The following is an 18,988-nucleotide window of genomic DNA, read 5'->3' on the forward strand; positions in this document are numbered from 1 at the left end:
ATTGATGTAGCCCTACTGCTGTTGAAGGAAATGTTCTGTATTTTTCTAAGACTAAAAGACAAAAACAAAATAGAACTGTCCTGAGGAAGGGTCACAGGACTTGAAATGTTAATTCTGCTTTCTCTCCACAAATGTTGCCAGACCTGCTAATTTTCTCCAGCATTGTCTGGTTTTATTTCAGATCTTCAGCATCCACAATTCTTTGTTTAATTTTAATCTTTAAAAGGCATTTTCATTACTCATCAAAAGTTATCTAACACTACTTCTGTGTCACATTAATAGCAGGAACATATTAGATGTTTATTATGTAAGTACACAGTTCCTCCTGATGAAAGGAGATAATTAAGAACAGTTCAAAAAAAAGTTAAGATTTTAGTTCAGAAATTCCAGACCAGAAGTGTTTGGTTATAACCCTGAAGGGGTTATTTCAAGCTCATTAGTATGTTACTTATTTGTGATAAACAGAATGGCTAGATGCAAATTCCTGTCAGTAGTGGACAGTACTTGTACTGCAATGCATAGTAGCAGCACATAGCAGCTGAATTTATCTGGTACTCAAACATTAGAGATTCTTAACTGAGGTAGACAGGGCACTTTTAAGGACCAAAGGTGACAGCCTATGAGCCATTCATAAGTTTACACAATATATAACAACAAATTATCTGATCAGAGTAGTTATTCTAGAATATGGCTTTAAAATGCTCAATTTCAGCATTACCTTTTCACACTAAACAAATGACTCAGTCCCTATTTACAAATTTGCCTATGAGGCCAATCTGCTAGTGCATGAAACCATAGGAATCCCAATGGATATATTGAGAAAAGAAAGTTGCTTTGTGGTAGATCGTGGTGAAAAGCCCCAGGTGAATGGTCAAGTCAGATGTTAAGTGAAGGGAATTCATGTGATTGCAGTTATGGAAATTCTTACATGCAGTTGTGTATTCATATATCACAAACCTATCATCTACATTGCAAAGTTGCAAGGGATTATGAGTTGTTATTCTCTCAAGGAAATGTCTCTCACTGAATACAGCAAAATGTCAAGTGAGAGATGAGCTTAGTTGAGATCCCACGGCAGCATATCCCAAACTGAACTCAATTGCCTGAGTTCATGAGTTCAGTCAATACTGTTTCACACAATGATGGCAGGTCTCGTAATAACGTGGGTGTCCCGGAGCACACTGGGACTTGTAGTTTTGTGTCCAGACAAGCGGACTACAATCTCCCGGCAGGCTGCGCTGCGACCGGAAGTGGTAACCCAGATGGGGATGTTGTTGGGGGCGGGGACTATGAGGTTGTTCCTGGGTTGTTTCGAGTCCCTCGATAGGTGCAGTTTGTGGTTTCAGAGGGGAATGGTGGCTGTAGCGGGGACTTGTGTTGCTGACCTGGTGGTGGTCGCCGCCGCCGCCTTGTTGTTGACGGGATGTTGTATTAGGTGCGAGCTGACTGAGGCCCGGCAGGCGGCAGCTGGTCATGAGACACCGGCTCTCCGGGAGCACAGGGCCAGCCAGCAGCAAGATGGTGCACAATCCCAGGTGGCTGGTCAAAGTGACACATCTGTGGAAAATGGAAAGAAAGCATCGAAAGAAGATCAAGACAGGTGAGGCCAAATGGGTAAAATTAAGCGAATTAAAGTAACTGCTGCCAGAGAATGCTGCTATAGACTTAGACCTGCACCTTTTGTTTTGGTTTTAAGAACTGATCGTAACCTTTTGAAGAAACCAGAGTTTTTTGGTTAAGCAACGAAGATGGCTTCGCTTCGTGCGAATTCACTAATAAGTTTATTTCGGTAAATCAATCCCTAGACCGTTCATAGACTTCCCGATTCCAGCAGTTTGTATGTCGATGCCCCTTTTGAAATTTAAATGCTTGTGTACGTGTTAGTAATCTGATGGATGATTCATGCGCTATAACAATGCAGAACTGTGAATGCTTAAAAGGCTTGTCCAGCGTAGTCACTAATTCCTGCGCACTGCAATATTTAAATCAGCCCAAAAGTCATACTTGAACAGGATGGAGATTTTGGATTCAATACGGAAGATGCTGGAATTTGCTTTGAGGCATATTTGGACAAAATCTACAAATGGTTTCTCTTTTTGTCAAAGCATTTTATTGAGGGTGCAATTGTTTACATAAAACTGTACGGTGGGTCATTCAATTACACCGGAATTACGGCTGAACTCTGGATAGTGATCAGTTTATTAACTGCCCATTTTTTCAAGTTTCAGTTACTTGGCCATTTTTCTTTGGATTGAAAGGATCATGAGATTAGTTAGCACTTTATCATCTGAGTCAGTAGATTCTCCATTAAGGCCTTATTCCAGTGAATAAGCAAAAACGCTAGACTGTGAACATTGCCGTACACGATGGATTGATGCCCTGATGTGCAGTAAAGATGTAAAACTAAGTTTCTGTCTGCCCAGATTTTGGATGATCATGACTCCCAAACATTCTTTATGAAGAAGTTCATCCATGGCCAAGCTAACTCTTATCCCTTAATCACTTTAAAATGGATTATGGAAATTAATTTTATTGTTGTTCATATGTACAATAAAGTTCTATGTTGACTGTCATGGTTCTTGCATTACAGCATTGACCATATTTCAGAATTACTTTATCAGTTGTAAATGTACTTGGTGAATGCCTGCACCACCCCTGCCTGAGGCCATGGCAGGAGCTGTGTAAATGCAAGTTCTTTCTTTCTTTAATGATCAATTTACGAGTCCATTAAAAGCAGTGTAATAGCTTACCAAATAGTGTACTCTTTCAAACTAGACTAGAAAACGTCAATGGGTTCATCTGACTGTTAGAAGTATCTGGGAACTTACGGATCGCATACTATTTGTCAATCTTCTGTATCAAATGTTCCAACAGCTATTTACGTAACCCCTCCTTGAACTTGCTGATGTGATTATCCACTACTCACTTTCATGACAGTACACTGCATACATGCATCAATCATTGCATAAAGTAACACAAGCTAATTACTTACCAACCTACCAATAGCCAACCTGTCTCTTGCAAGTCTAAAGCTATCATAAATTCTTGCAGAATCAACACAAGGAAGAAAACAGACTATTCAGGTACTTGAAGCTGCCTGGAATTTAAGTACATCACACCTGATCAGTACCTTTATTCCACATATCAGGCTTTGCCTCCAAATACCTTCCAACCTTTTATGAGGAACAGTGTGACAGATTTCCACTGATTTTTGTACCAAAGTGCTTCCTAATCTCTCTACTAATTGACAGCTCAGATTTTACCATTATGCCCTCTTGTTTTAGATTCCCCAACAGGATAAATGCAGAGAAACAAAGTTCTTTACTAATTTGCTTTATCATTTCAAACAACAGAATTAAATCACATCTCAAATTTCTAATGTTGTATGTAGTAACTTTAATCAACTTGTTATTGATTTAACCCTTTTAAGACTCGTTATATTTGCGATTAAACTTTGCAGTACCAACTTTTAACATTTGATATATCTTGGACTAAACATTACTTTAGAAAAGGTTCTACAGTTACAATCTAACTTCTTCACTTTTGTTCCAGCACCTTCATGATGAAGACCAATATTTTATCATTTCTTTTACTTACTTTTCTTTGCTGTCTTTTTTGAGTCTTTTTGAGCATATAGGAATCCATTTTACGGCTCCAAATCTCCTAATTTCTCCTGGTTAAACAATTAACCTAATTCAAATGCAGCAGGATGGTTTTGCTGTTCCCCTCATTGAATTCTATCCACCATAGTTTTGTCCATTCACTATTTTTGTAACTTTCCGCCCCATTCACATATCTTAATGTCAGTGTCAATTTTGAGTAACTTTATTTGTCCAAGTCATTTCCTGTGGATGGTGTGAAACTCCATTACAGATCACTGGGGAGTGTCATTTGTTTCTCATCCAACCGATGAGAGAATGCTTCATTTGTTTCTATTCAATGTCTTCTACTTTATAATTAACTACCAGCCAATGTCACAAGATTACCTCTAATAAAGGGGAGCTAGGGGCATAGTGCTGATGTTGCAGGACTGGTAAGCTAGAATCCCAAGCCAATGTCCATCACCAGGACTGGCTCAGTAGCAGTGCTACTGACTCAGCTGGCCTAATCCTAAAGGACGTAAAAGCAGGACTGGACCTACAGCAGATGATGAGGGAACAACAAGAGAGGAGAAACTTACTTGACCTCTTCATCACCAATTTGCCTTTCACAGTTGCATCCATCAGTGATGGTATTGGTTGGAGTGACCGCTTCAGAGTCATTGTGGAGTCAAAGTCACATTTTCAAACATGTGTCGTTTAACCACAGTGCCAAATGGGACAGACTTCAAACAGACCTAGCAACTCAGTTGGGCATCTGTGATTTTGTGGGCCATCAGCAGCAGCAGAATTGTATTCAACAATAAGCTGTAACCTTCTGGACCGGCATATATCCCACTCTACTGCTAACATCAAGTTGGAAGATCAACCCTCATTCAATGAAAAGTGCCAGAGACATGCAGAAAAAGAAGAAAGTGTACCTAAAATGGAGATACCAGCCCACAGAAGCTACTTGCATGACAGAAGAAGGAAATAGCAACTGGTAGAGACAGCCAAATCATCCCACAACACACAGATCAGATCAAAGCTCTGCAGTCCTGCCACCTTGAGTTTTGAATGGTGCTGGACAATTAAACCATCAACAGGAGGAGGCCACACAGACATCCCCTATGACGGTGGAGCCCAGAACATCAGTGCAAGGACAAGGCTGAAGTATTTGCATCTATTATCAGTCAAAAATGCCAGCCTCTTCCTGTGGTCTCCAGCATCACAGATGTCTGCCTTCAACCAGTTCAAATCACTCCATGTGACATCAAGAAATAGCTGAAAACACTGGATACTGCGAAGGCCCAAGGCCCTGACAACATTCCAGCAATAGTACTGAAGATGTGTTTGAGAATTGGCAATGCCCCCTAGCCAAGCTGTTCCAGTGCAACTACAATACTGGCCTCTATCTGACATTGTGGAAAATTTCCTTGGTCTGTCTTGAGCACTAAAAGCAGGACAGACGCAACCTGCTCAGTTACCACCTTTTCAGTCTATTCTCGATTGTCAGTAAAGTGATGAAAGGAGTTGTTGACAGTACTATCAAATGTCAGTTGGAAACAAATAACCTGCACACTGACACTAAGTTTGTGTTCTGTCAGGGCTGCTTGGCTCCTGGTATCGTGACAGCAACGGTCCAAATATGAACAAAAGTTCTAAGCTGCACAGTTCAATTGAGAGTGACTGCCTTTGACATAAGCATTTGACTGAATCTGACAGCAAGGAGTCCTAGCAAAAGTAGATTCAGTGGGAGTCGGGGGGTGGGGGGGAATTCGCCACTGTTTGGAGTCGCACCTGGCTCGAGGGAAGATAGTTGTAATTGTTAAGATCAATCATCTTAGCCCAACACCTGACTGTAGGTGTTCTTCAGGGCAATGTCCTAGGCCCAATAATTTTCAGCTGCTTTGTCAGTGACCTCCCAATACATAAGGTTAGAAGTGGAATGGTCACTGATTTCACAAACTTGGTACTATTCGCCACAGCCTAGATACTGAAGCAGTCCATGTCCACCTACAGCAAGACCTGGGTGACATCTGGGCTTCTGCTGACAAGTGGTAAATAACGTGCGTAAAGGTCAGGTAATGGCCATCTCTAACAAGAAAGAATGTAACCATCACCCTTGACCATCAGTGGTATTATCATCATTAAATGCCCCACTATCGCTAGCCTAAAGATTATGATTGACCCAAAACTGATCTGTGTAAGCCACATAAATAGTGTGGTTTCAAGAACAGGTCAGAGGGTAAGAATTCCGTGCCAAGTAAGTAACTTGTTGTCTCCCCAGTGCATGTCTACCGTCTACAGGACACAAATCAGATGTATGACGGAATACTAAATTAAAAAATCGAAAGAACTGCAGATACTGTAAATCGGAAACAAAAACAAAGTTGCTGGAAAAGCTCAGCAGGTCTGGCAGCATCTGTGAAGTAAACAGAGTTAACGTTTCGGGTCTGGTGACCCTTCCTCAGAAAGGTGTATGATGGAATACTGTCTATTTTACTGGATGAGTACAGCTCGAGCAACACAAACTGGACGCCAAACAGGGTGGTTGAGAGGACCCTCATTCACTACCTTAAACAATCATATTTTCTCCATCAACACAGTGGCAGCAGTGTGTGCCGTCCCCAAGATGCACAGAAGTAATTTACCAGAATTTCTCCAATGGCACCTTCCAAACCTGTCTTCAACCATCTGAACAGGTACATGATAATGCTACCACTTGCAAATTCCCTCCAAGCCGTAGGCCATCCTGACCTCGAACAATACACAGTCACTTGGTCAAAATCCTGGACTTCCCTTTCTAATATCACTGATGTCCCTTGATCTGCAGCTGTTCAAGAAGGCAGCTCACCACTTTCTTCTGTTGGATCAGTAACAAATGCTGGTCCAGCTATCTCAATCCTGAATAAGTAAAAACAAAAAATCTGTCTTTTCCAATTTTCTGAATCTCTTATACTGATTCTTAAGATATTTTCCTGAAGTCCATTCAGACAACATTCATTCGTATCCCTATCCATTACACTAGTGACCTCAAAACATTCAATTTGGTTATTCAGACAGGATCTACCATTCAGAAATCAACACTGGCCTTATTGATATATTCACATTTATATAACAGCATACTTAATTGTTTCCGATGATAGTTTCCTGTAATTTCCCGTAACTGATTTTAAACTGACGAGTCTAGTTTCTAAATTTATCCCTTACAGCTTTGCAATCTAAAGGCTGAGTTCCTGAATTGAGAGAACATTGGAAAATGATAAAAATCAGATCTCCAATTTTCTCACCTACTTCTTTTTGAGTTCTTTGGGTAAAAACCATCGAGAGCTAGAGTTTTGTCAATCAAATCCCATGCTTTAACACCATTACTGAATTATTGATGTAAAATTCTTTATCCTTAAACTGTTTATAAAATGAGATAGATTTGATACTTTATTACCCTTGCAGATCATACATCTGTCTCCTAATTATTGTTGTTCTGACCTCAAAACAGAAGTGAGATATGTTGCAATGTTCAGTCTTTGCTTTCTGCGACAGTCAAAAGTTGAGGCTTGGAATCATCCAGTCACCACATTCATGAAATTCTCCAAAATGACTTTGGTTGACAGCGATACCCTTTTTAATTGATGTTTCACCTAGTACTGTCTTAGCAAAGCAGATTTTTTTTTAGGAGTTTAGAGATTATTGACCAGGCAGACATTTCTTGACGAAATCTGCTCTTCCAAAATTTTGATGAAAAGACAGTGATATGAGCAATGAAAATCACCCTTGCCTCAATATTACAGTTGGATGTATTAGGGGAAAAGGCTACAATTCATCACATGCAGAGCAAATTGATTCCTGAACTCATTTGTGCCCTTCTTGATGAGAACTTTTAACAGGGTTTTGTGTGGGAAAGATTGTTACTCAGGATGGGACTTGCTAACTGATTATTTTAATGCTTTGGAACAGTTTTAAATACATATTTTAAATTAGATCTCTGACAAGACAATTTACTTTCTTCTTCTTTTATAGTTTTATTTTTAAACAAATGAACAATATACCCTGAAAGAATTTTCATATGGATAATAAAGTGTAAGGGTATTGAAGCATCAATTGTATTTCCTCTTAGATAGTTACATTTACCAAAAAGAAGTTGTAGCAAAAGTTTTAATGTATAGAAAAATTGGGAAAGACTCTTGTCCTTGAGTTTTCTTGTTTGAATGTATTGGATGTCCTTCTGTATTGGTCTTGCATGCATGCACATTATTTTCACATCTTTTCCAGAAAAATTATTTCGACATTCCTGCTACACTAATATACAATGCAAAGAGTTGTATTTTTACAAAAATCTTCCCAGTGTAGATGAAATTGAGCAAACTTGTAAATTATATATCTCATGGGAAGTGTTTTCTTTTCGGCTGTTTTGAAGTGGGCATACAAGAATATTTGAAGCTTTCACTTGTATTAATTAGATTATAAAAATGATTTTGCAGATCCTGATTGATTTTATTATTCACCAGGTAGTTTCCAATTTGTAGTCATTGAAACTAACTACGGTGTTTGCAGTGCCAAAGTACCAAATGTTAATTTTCACTTTTGATATCTTCATAATCACGTCGCAGTTAGAATACTCCCATTGCATGAAAGTTAAATGCAAACAGTTAAGTTTTAAAAAGTAGACATTTAGTAGATCTGGAGTACAACATTTGACCTGTTGGGCTTGTATCAGATAATGGAAAATTATATTAAGATCTTCTGGTCACCTTTTCCTCCCTGTCAATATTTTGACCAAATGGTATTGGGAATTGAATAGACAATGATTCTTTCAGGCTAACTGGCAAATCAGAAGTTTTAAACCACTTTAAGGAGAAAAGAAGCAAACTATTTTAGGAGTGAATTCCCGAGCTTAAAGCCAGTAAACCAAAGAGTACAATACCAAGTCCTATTTTCTCTTCGACTCTGTGATTATTGATCTATAGTGGTTTCTGAGTCAAGCAATGCCTCAAACTGCCTCCACCTCACAACCACTACAGTCTAACCCTTCGTCCAGATAGTGGAAAACACTGTCATCATTGGTGGAAGAATTAATAGCTGGGTCAAAAATAGATGAGTGTAGATATCTCTGAGTTTTCTGCCTCTGAAGGAGAATACAGAAATAGAGAAAGGAGGCTGGGTTGGGAGTAATTAATTTGAGTGCAAATGTTTGGATAAATATCCAACTTGTATAAGTGACTGTTTGTTTGTTTGTTTATTTTGAATTGTAATCAACTCCAAAAAGAAGGAGCCTTTTTTTTAAAAACATGTTGTTATTTTGCTAATTTCAGGTTGCCGAGTAATACCACAGAGCAAAATGACACATTGCAGGCCACCTCAATTACCATTACAACCGTTACTACTCCAATACTGGTTCCATCAACTCCGCCAAAACCTATATTGCCTCTGCAGACAGGGGTTGAAGCACAACAAGAAGAACAGTCAAGTGGAATGACTATATTCTTTAGTCTGCTTATATTAGGTATGTCACTGTATTCAGAATTTTCATTTCATATATACTTGGAGGCCATCTAAACAATTGGCTGCTCCTGGTAATTCCACTGGCCTTTTCTGTCCTTGCTCGAAATAATGCTGAAGCAATTGTTTATGTTTAGTAACTAAGTTCTCCTACGCCAGCGTAATTTTACTTCTATAATTATAGAACGATAAATTGTCTTCTTGGAGCTGCTTTTAGTCTATTCTCATCTTCCCCTTTTTTTTAAATTAAGAGGTTTGATGCAAAAAGCAAAATGATGCATACTGAAAATCATATCAGTGGATAAATGATATTATTTTCTGTTTTTCAATGCAACTGTTTAGAGAAACAAACAACTTTTAGAAAAAAAAGATGGTATTTACAAATACTGTTTTAAGTGCCTTTTGTGGCGGATTACATTTTGAGAATTGCCGCATTAGCTTTGTACCTCTAAGTAACTTAATTTTTTGCATAAAATTTCTTTGTGCCAGCCCTCTAACCTCTCATTCGGAAGGTAGTGTGTTCAAACACCATTCAAAGATTTGAGCAGAGCAATCCTTTACTGACAATCAGTGCTATAATCAAAAATGCCATCTTTCAGTTGAGATGTCAAACCAATACCAACGTGTGTAAGTGTCAAGTGTTTGTATTGTAATCAACTCCAAAAATAAGGAACCAATCATTTTGAAGCAGTTTTGCTATTTTACTAACTTCAGGTTGTCAAATAGTACTACATAACAAAATGATACACTGCAAACTAGCTCAGATGATGGGAAGGATCTCTCAGATTAACCTAAGAACAGCAGTGGGATTATCCTTGATGCCCTATTAAGTATTTGTATCATCTGTCAACATCACAAATAAAAGATTATTAAGTATTTATTGCATCATTGTTTTACGATAGTTTGTGCACACAATTGGCTATCCAGTTTCCTAAATTACAACAGCAAGTACATTTAAAGTAACTTATTAACTGTCTGAAGAAACAACTTTGGAAAATCCTACGGTCACAAGTTGCTACTTAAATTGACTTTTTTTTCCTTTAAACTTAATTTAGGATGATAATTATTCTTATCTTCCCATCCTAACAGCGTGGTGCATGTAGTTATACCATATTGACTGGAGTAGTTCAAGAAGGCACCTCAACCATTTTCCAAAGACGGTTGGGATGGGGCAGTAAATACTAACTTAGCTACCAATGCCCACATCCCTTAAAATTATTAATCCCTTTATTTAAAAAAAAAAGTTTAACTCTAGTCTGAGAAGGAAAATTTGATTACGCTTGTTGAAATTTATCTGTTGTGTAGTATAAAATTTCTTGAATCTTTATCATGTGTATATTTTCTCAATAAATTTAAAAATGAGGTAATTCATACTTAAAGTTAAAACTCAAACAAGCAATTGAAATAACAATAGGTCTCATATTTCTATATCATATGTTTACATAATGTGATCTATTGCAATCAGTGAATGCCAGGTGTGTTAACGACGTACTGTTTACTGAAAGGCAATGCAGCATTGAACAGTGTGTTGATTGTTCAGTCCCAGATGTAGTAAGTATGATGAGAAAGAAATGCTTATTCAGAAATATTTGCATAACTTAAAGGAGTGTTATTCTTCCGCTTTAAAAATTATGAAATATGTTCTATTTCAGTATGCATACTGTGTTACTAGATATATTGGAACATTATCTCAAATTTGTACTAAAGCCTTTTACATTCATTTAATTTTTTTGTAATCTAAATTTTTTTAATTAAATTATCTTGAGAAATTGAGCAAGACTTGTGCAATAATCAACATTTAACTGAATTTGTAACTTGATAAGAGTTATGTGCTATATTTCTGATTTCCCCAGCCATGTTCTGTTGTCAGGTTGTTTTGTATATCTAGTCAGAACTCAATCTTAATATTTGCAGATTTGAGAAAATTATGACCTCTATTCATATTATTTCCAGCATATTTCAAAAATATCTAAGTATTAAAATAGTGAGAAAAATTACTTCTTGTCTGAAGGCTGCTTCTAAGCAGAGAATATTATATGAACCTATTAAAAATTGATGTGCTTAATTACTGTGTTTTAAAAATTGAGTTAATTTTTAAAATAAATTTACTATATAGCAACCAGAGTTTGGCTTTTGCCCTCAAAGATTTTTTACTCTTTTATTGCTGTGAGTTTGAATTTTGCATTATATAATTTTGGTTATATTTTATTAAAGTAATATTCAACAATATAACTCTCCCTCCATGACTTTGTAGCAATATTATTTATGCATATCTGAGATTTTTATTTTTAATTTCACAGCTATTTGCATCATATTGGTGCGACTGCTAATTAAATATAAACTGCATTTTCTACCAGAAAGTGTGGCAGTTGTGTCATTAGGTAAGTAAAAAGTCAATTTCACTCAATCCACTGAAGCATATCATCTTCCATTTTATAATGGGATTAGCTGTATATAACTACAGGGAACCTGTTAGTGTAAGTTATCAGAGCTTACAATGTACACTACAGATATATTTGGTATTCACATTTCTTGACTTGGACATCTTTAACTTTGAATCCCATGCTGCCTGAACCAAATGCCAATTATTCTTTGAAATTGCACTGTCTATGTAATAGGAGCATTTCGTTAATACTAAAAACCATCAAAATGAGTGGGCCTTCATGTGAAGGAAACAAAATGAAGACTTTGACACTCATTTGAATAAGGCATGACCTCTTCACTAAAGTTTTCAACATGGTATTCAGGAGAAGGACAAAGAAGTCTGTACTTTATAGCAGAACTACAGATTTGGTCTCCTCAATATACTTTTTACAACTATAAAAGCACAACACTACAAATGTTGGAAACCTGAAATAAAAGCAGAAAGTGCTGGGAATATGCACTAGGTCAGACATAATCTGTGCATACAGGAACCAAATTGATTTCAGACAAATGGTCCATGACCTGAAATGTTAAACCATTTTAGTTACACTGGATTGACATCTGGTAGGATAATGCACACCATCTAAAGCCCAGAGCACCAGTCTCTAAATACAGAGTAGACATCCATGAGGTTTCTTGTATCCAGTGGGAGTATAATGATGACTGGATTAGACTAACAATATGTGTATATTCTAAAGAATTTTTACCAAGAAGTCAAAGAATGGTCTGCCAAATAAACACTGCGACAAATGGGTTGTTTTAGCCATAAGAATTAAGAATTAACATGCATATATAACGTCTTGATATGTCTTGGCTATTTATCTTATATTCACTCACGGGATGGAGCATCACTGGCTGGGCCAACATTCATTGTCCAACCCTGTTTATTCCTGAGAAGGTGGTGGTGGTGGTGACTTGACTTCTTAGACCACTACAATCCATTTCATATAGATATACCAAGAGTGCCAGAAGTTCCAGGAAGAGGGGTATTTTTAATGTATGTGTAATGACCTGATATCCAAGTTAGAGTCACCTTGTTCATTTATTTGAGAGAAGATTGCTTTTGAAATAATGCCAGTGTATTTTTACCATTCTTTTTCTCCCCAGGGATCTTAATGGGAGCTGTGATTAAAATTATTGAATCACAGCACTGGGCCAATTGGAAGGTAGGTTTCTAACTGTTAAGTTACAGATCAAAATGTATCAAATGGGTGGTAATGATTAGTATCACATGAAAATCACCAAATTGAAGTTTTATATTATCCTTAGAAACCTTATGCCAATGTTAACCAAGCAAATTGCTCAGTCAGTTTTGTGGAAGCTACTTGCAATCACCATTTGTGTTCCTCAGTTTGATCAGTATGTAGGGCTTAAAATGAATTATTCAAGTTATCCTTGTCAAAAAAAAATTCTTCAGTATTAAAGGTACCTAAAGAAAATGTTTTTGACACCGATGCTTAATTGTTGCTTGAGGTTTTGGCTTTTGTATTAGTTCCTGTTAGCAAATTCTTTCTGCTTTAGAGGTACAACTTGGGAGTTTTGGTTTTTACCTTATTGTAGTGGAGTCTTATCACTTTGCTTAGATGATCCTTCATAGCCTTTCTTCCACTCAAGTTGTGGTGCCTAAATAACACTGCCATTGGTGGAGCAGATGGTTTTTGAAACTTGTACATGGGATACTTGGGTTTTTGAATGCTCCTTCTGCTGTTGAACTTGGACTCCATTTTTTTGCCTGGAAATATCTTTGTTCTGAGAAAGTTTTGATATGAAACAATTAATTTACTGTATGTCTTTAACATTTTGAAAAGGGATGATGTCTTGTCCCATCACTCTAATTCCGATATGCCATTGGCTCAGATTTCAAATTTTGTAGACTTGTGTTTGTATGTATGCGTAGTCTTTCCTTCTGATTTGACAGTGATAGATGTAGTGAAGAAACTTGAGTCTTGTTCATTCTTACTAATCTAATACAGATTCTAATATTTAACTATTAAGGAAATAAGCAAAATGCAAGAGGTGATTAACAAGCACAACTTACACTTCTGTAACACTTTTTATTGTAGGCAGACATCCCAAGGTATGATGATGGTAGTGTGATATAACTAGTCAGTAGCTATACAAATTTCTGCAGTGTTTATATTTCCTGTTACCTTAATTCACTTTTGTAAATGATATGTGTAATAGAGCTGGAAGAATTTTAAGTTAGTGGACCAAGAACCTAATGGCTGCTCAGTAGACCTTGGTCTCAAGAACTTCCAGTCATACTCTGCTGTATGGGGAATTAAAGGGCCATTGATTGCTAGTCATTGTTTTTGATTTCCTTCCTGCTCAGGAAGAAGAAATGTTTCGACCAAACATGTTCTTTCTTTTGTTGCTTCCACCTATTATATTTGAATCTGGATATTCATTACACAAGGTAGGTGAGGCATTAAAGAAGTGAGAAACTGTAAGGGAATGATTGTGCGATACTTTATTTTGTGAGATATTTTTGAACCATTTTGCTACCTCTCCAACCAAAAAAAGTCTTATTTTACATGGTGTTAGTCTTGTGGATGTTTGTTTTTGCATTATGTTAAATCCGCTGTAAACTTAGGTAATTTGGGAGTGAATGTATTCTGAATGTTTTATCTTGAATCAAGGCTGTTTTTATTTCCCCCCCATTTCTGCCTCCTGGCTCCCATTTTATTAATTCTACATCTTCAGATGTACATTTGCTTAACTGTTAATTGTTTCAAATATAGTACAGCAAACTTTGTTTTAACCGGCACCTTATAAACCTGCACTCTCAATTAAACCTGCAAGAATTATATACATGAAATACCAGATGTTTACTGTATTATCGCAAACTCCGTGATCTCCAAGTAGTCCGTTGAAGATGAGTGAGAAAGCTGTTTGCAGGTAAGTTTTGTTTTAATTTAGGGCAAGGTTGCATTATTACTAATCAAGTGATTTATTTTGTAAATAAAATATAACAGCGATTATGTATACTACCTGCACAACATTTCTATTATTTAGTGTGTGTTTTTACATTGACCTATGGCCCCATAGGTACTGGTTATTAAAGGTTTGCTGTACTTGCAAAACTACAAAAATGCCTTCAATTTGGGAATCAACATAATTGGCTGATAGAAAGGTAGCTCCGTTTTGGGTTCTGTTCTTGGCTAAATACTTGTGATTGCTATTTTGTGCTTCCTATAAACAGATTTCATATTTTACAAAGTGCCTGAAAAGATAGTACATCTGAGTCTAACCATTCACTCAACTGTGGTGGATTAGTTATCTGGCCCCTCCCCACATCCCTTGGTTCATTTAGTGTCCAAATACCTGTATAGTGTTTTAAAGCTGTTTGGAAGTGGAGCTTTTCTTTCCAACAGACATGGGTTAAGAAATAAACTGCAGGCATAGTTGTTAGTGTTCTTTTTGAAATTGTAAATCAGGGAAAGGCAAATCTAAGCAAAAAGGAGAGCTTTGTAATATTTTTCTGAAACTAACATATCATTGTAATTCATCACTATTTAGCAGCAGCATAATTCAGGAAATATCAATGTGGCAATCTGCACTCTGGGATGGCATACCTAGCGGTTAGAGTTTATTGGGGCTCAAATTAAGGGTAAGTGTAGGAGTGTACCCCTCAACCAGTGACAAAGACTAAGGAGGCAGGCAGTATTCAGGTAAATGGAAGACTTCTTTTCAAGCAAAAACCAGTTGATGCAGGGAGAAGGCCAAAAGATCTTCCCCGAATCTGGCCTCGACGTGAGAACTCAATTATTCCCTTAACCTTTGGTTCAGATCGGAAGAGAGATCAGTGACACACTCTGATCTTTACAATGAAGTACAGCATTTTTATACATTTTGTGTTACAGTAACCAAATACAGCATGGACACTAACCTTCCCCCGTAATCCACACACCCGATCCCGTGGGACACCAAATCAATGATGGGCATTACTATGGACAGTCCCAGGTTCCCAGGCTTTTGTGGTGTTTACCAGACATTGTAGTTCCTAGGCCTTGGAATTTTTCTATGCATCCTATTCATGCACATTCCATAATTACTGGTTATACTCCTCCGGATCTGTCTCAGGCTTGCTTATCTGTAAGGACAGCTTGAATTGTTTTCATGTGCTTATCTTTATCATACTTGGTTATTCCTTTTATGTTTCTCACTGTCCCAAATATAAATGTAAAAGTACGAATGGCAGTTCATTTTAACTAATTGCTATAAGGTTAATTTCTGTTATAAAGTATAAAATTATACCGACACTTCTACTGTTAGCACTTCATAATTAATGGGCTGTGAACAATCTATTCTGTTTGGGGCATAAGAGAAGGTGTTTCCTAAGACTAATTAACTTTCACATCTAGGTTTAAGTGTTGTTTTCCCTAATGCTTGTATTATACTTTGATTACATGTGTAACTGTCCTTTGTATTGAAAACTACTTCTATGATTGTCTGAAGAATCTTTAACTAGAACCTATTTTTTAATATTGTGAATAGCTTCAAAGAAACAACTATTTACTACAAACCAACTTTAGATGTTGTCTTTGCAGTTGCTTAGGGAGTTAATCTGGCTGGTTCATGGGCTGAGACTCACACCTGGTGTTATTCATTTACTGAGTCAATCATCCTTTCTCTATTGAAGCTGGAACTCATCACTTGTCTATCCTTAGGCATCCTCTTATCAGAACTACCTCAAATGATTGCTTGCAGGGCCCCTTTACTGATGTCGGAGTAGTTCTGTTCAAAAGTACCATTATGTTTCACTGTGTGAGCAGGCTGTTTAGTTTTGCTTAGATTCTGTCTGCTGTTTTGTAAGCAGGAATGGGCCGCCTAGTATAGTCAGGTACGGGTCACCCCCGCAGTAATAAATGGGATGAAATATTTTAAGGTAGATGTATTCTATCTTTCCCCTCAATTCAAATGGAAAATTTCTTTAGTGATAGGTCAAGCAGGAAACTGGCACTTTTCTGTATCAGTTTCCCACAGTAGGCTGTTGGAGTTGTATCAAAGAAGTAGCATAATTTCTGGAAGATCATGGAGATGTTCCAGTTGTAATAAGGAGTGGCAGAAGAGGCAAGAGCGGAGCTTTTATTCAGTTAGAAAATTGTCAGGCTAGAGCTAGTTATACATTGGGAAGCTTTAAATGATGTCATTGACATGTAGATGAGAAGGATGGAGTCCTCTTAGATTCTTTGGCAACACTCATGATGGACTAGGAAGTAAACTTTTCTGTTCAATATTTATTCACCATAATAGAACAGGCATGGCTAGTACCATGTGAAGATGATCCACAGAGATGGACTACAGTGTGGATAATATGGACACTTAAGCTGAGAAAAAAATCAAAGAGGCATATTAAAACATGTCCAAAAGCACAGAGACTGATGTTTGTGATTTTGGCCAAGATGTTTTTAGTACTCCTACCGAAGTAGAAGTCAAACTAAGACATTTGAGCAGTGGGATTTGGCAGAATTATGTACAGAGTTGGGAAGCATTCAGCCTTCTTGGGGGACAAGGGAGCTCAGAAATTGAGCATGAGTTGCAAAGGATGAGGGTCAAGTTACACTTTTGAGGTGGGAACATAAAATGCAGGATGCGAACATTATCATTCAATCTCTTTACTGTGGTAGAAAAAAAGACACTGAATTTTCAGTTTCAAAAGCTTAATGGTGCAGGAAAATCAGAAAAGCAATACATGTGTGTTTCATAGATCATTTTTAATATGGTATCAAGTACACTGTTAGGTGTCTTCCCTCCCATCCCCAAATTGGGGAATGTATTGTTCAATGTTAGAAACTCATTGTCCAATACTATTGTACGCAACTGCATGATTTGAGATTAGCGATACCAAAGTGACAAATAACCTTCATTTGTTTGCCTGCCGTTTGACGTGCACTGGCAGAAGTGGGTGAATGGGAATAAAACAGGATGTGATTCTGCTGCGATTCCCACTTTGCAATACCTTCCCAACATTCGTCACCAGGTCTCACTAGACAAGTGGCAATTGGACAAGCTGCTTCTGGAAGAAGAGAGAATTTTGGAAATGGTATTATTTGTAATACAATTCCAAAGTTCAAAAAATATGATGAATTATATTACAGTTGAATTTATTGGTAACTGTTTTTATTTACAGGGTAACTTCTTCCAAAATATTGGATCCATTACACTTTTTGCTGTGTTTGGCACAGCGATATCAGCTTTCATTGTAGGTGGTGGTGTTTACTTTCTCGGTAAGGTGAGTATTTACTGCAATATAAATGTATAGTCATGGTTAAATGTTAATCCGCCGCATGAATTTGTGCTTGCAGTAAGAATTCCATGGAACTGCATATAGCTACTCTGACCCAGACTGCAATAGCAAGAGCTGCAGATGCTGGAGTCGGAGATAACAAAGTGTGGAGCTGGAGGAACACAGCAGGCCAGGCAGTATCAGAGGAACAGGAAAGCTGACGTTTCGGGTCCGGACCCTAGGGACTCCTCCGATGCTGCCTGGCCTCTTACTGATTAAAAATCTGTCTAACTCAACTGTGAATATACATAATGACCCAGCCTCAACAGTCCTCCACAGTAAGGAATTTTCATCTCTGTCTTAAATGTGTGACAGCTTGCTCTGAGATTATATTCTCCGGTCTTAGACTCTCCCACAAGAGGAAACAACCTTTCAGCTCTACCCTGTCATGTCCGTGAAGAATCTTGTATGTTTCAATAAGGTCACCTGTAATTCTTCTACATTCCAACGAGTACAGGCATAATCTACTCAATATCTCTTCATTAGATAGTCTCTCCACATAGCAGCCAAATGAACCTTCTTCCTCTGTGTCTAATGCCAGTATATCTTCCCTTGCATAAGGGGCCCATCGTATCCCAGGACAGCATGGTGGCTCAGTGGTTAGCATTGCTGCCTCACAGCGCCAGGGACCCAGGATTGATTCCAACCTTGGGTGACTATCTGTGTGGAGTTTGCACATTCTCCCCTTCACCCATAGGGTTTCCTATGGGTGCTCAGCTTTCCTCCTGTGGTCCAAGGATGTGCAGGTTTGATGGATTGGCCATGCTAAATTGCCCACAGTGTCCACAGGTAAGGTGGATTAACCATGAGAAATGCAGGATTATAGGGATATGATAGGGGGTGGGTCTAGGTGGATGCTGTTCGGAGGATCTGTTTGGACTCGATTGGGCGGATGACCTGTTTCCACACTGATTCTATAATTCTAGTTGTGGTCTGACTCATGCCGTATACAGATTTGGCAAAATATCCCTACTCTTATACTCCATTCCCTTTTGAAATAAAGGTCAAAATTCCATTTTACTTTTTATCATTCCCTATTATTTGCCAAACTCAGATGCAAGCTTTTTGAGATTCATGGAACAAGGACTTCCAAATCTCTCTCTTCCGTGTCTTTCTGCAGACTTTCTCCATTTAATTAATATTCAGCTTCTTTATTCTTCCTGACCTCACAGTTCATCACATTATGTGCCATCTGCCA

General features: G+C 37.7%; 1 protein-coding gene across 1 annotated transcript in view; it reads left to right on the plus strand.

Moving 5' to 3' along the window:
• The first annotated feature begins 1,282 nt into the window (after nt 1–1,282).
• slc9a8 (solute carrier family 9 member 8) overlaps nt 1,283–18,988 on the plus strand; it is a 67,888-nt gene continuing 50,182 nt past the window's right edge. Inside the window, exons 1-6 of the mRNA XM_020512236.2 lie at nt 1,283–1,600; nt 8,891–9,081; nt 11,378–11,458; nt 12,609–12,667; nt 13,834–13,917; nt 17,635–17,736. Coding sequence (XP_020367825.2) covers nt 1,290–1,600; nt 8,891–9,081; nt 11,378–11,458; nt 12,609–12,667; nt 13,834–13,917; nt 17,635–17,736 — 828 coding nt within the window. The 5' untranslated portion in view covers nt 1,283–1,289. The remainder of the gene's footprint in view (nt 1,601–8,890; nt 9,082–11,377; nt 11,459–12,608; nt 12,668–13,833; nt 13,918–17,634; nt 17,737–18,988) is intronic.

Source organism: Rhincodon typus, chromosome 19, assembly GCF_021869965.1.
Source record: "Rhincodon typus isolate 14 chromosome 19, sRhiTyp1.1, whole genome shotgun sequence".
Taxonomy (NCBI): Eukaryota; Metazoa; Chordata; class Chondrichthyes; order Orectolobiformes; family Rhincodontidae; genus Rhincodon; species Rhincodon typus.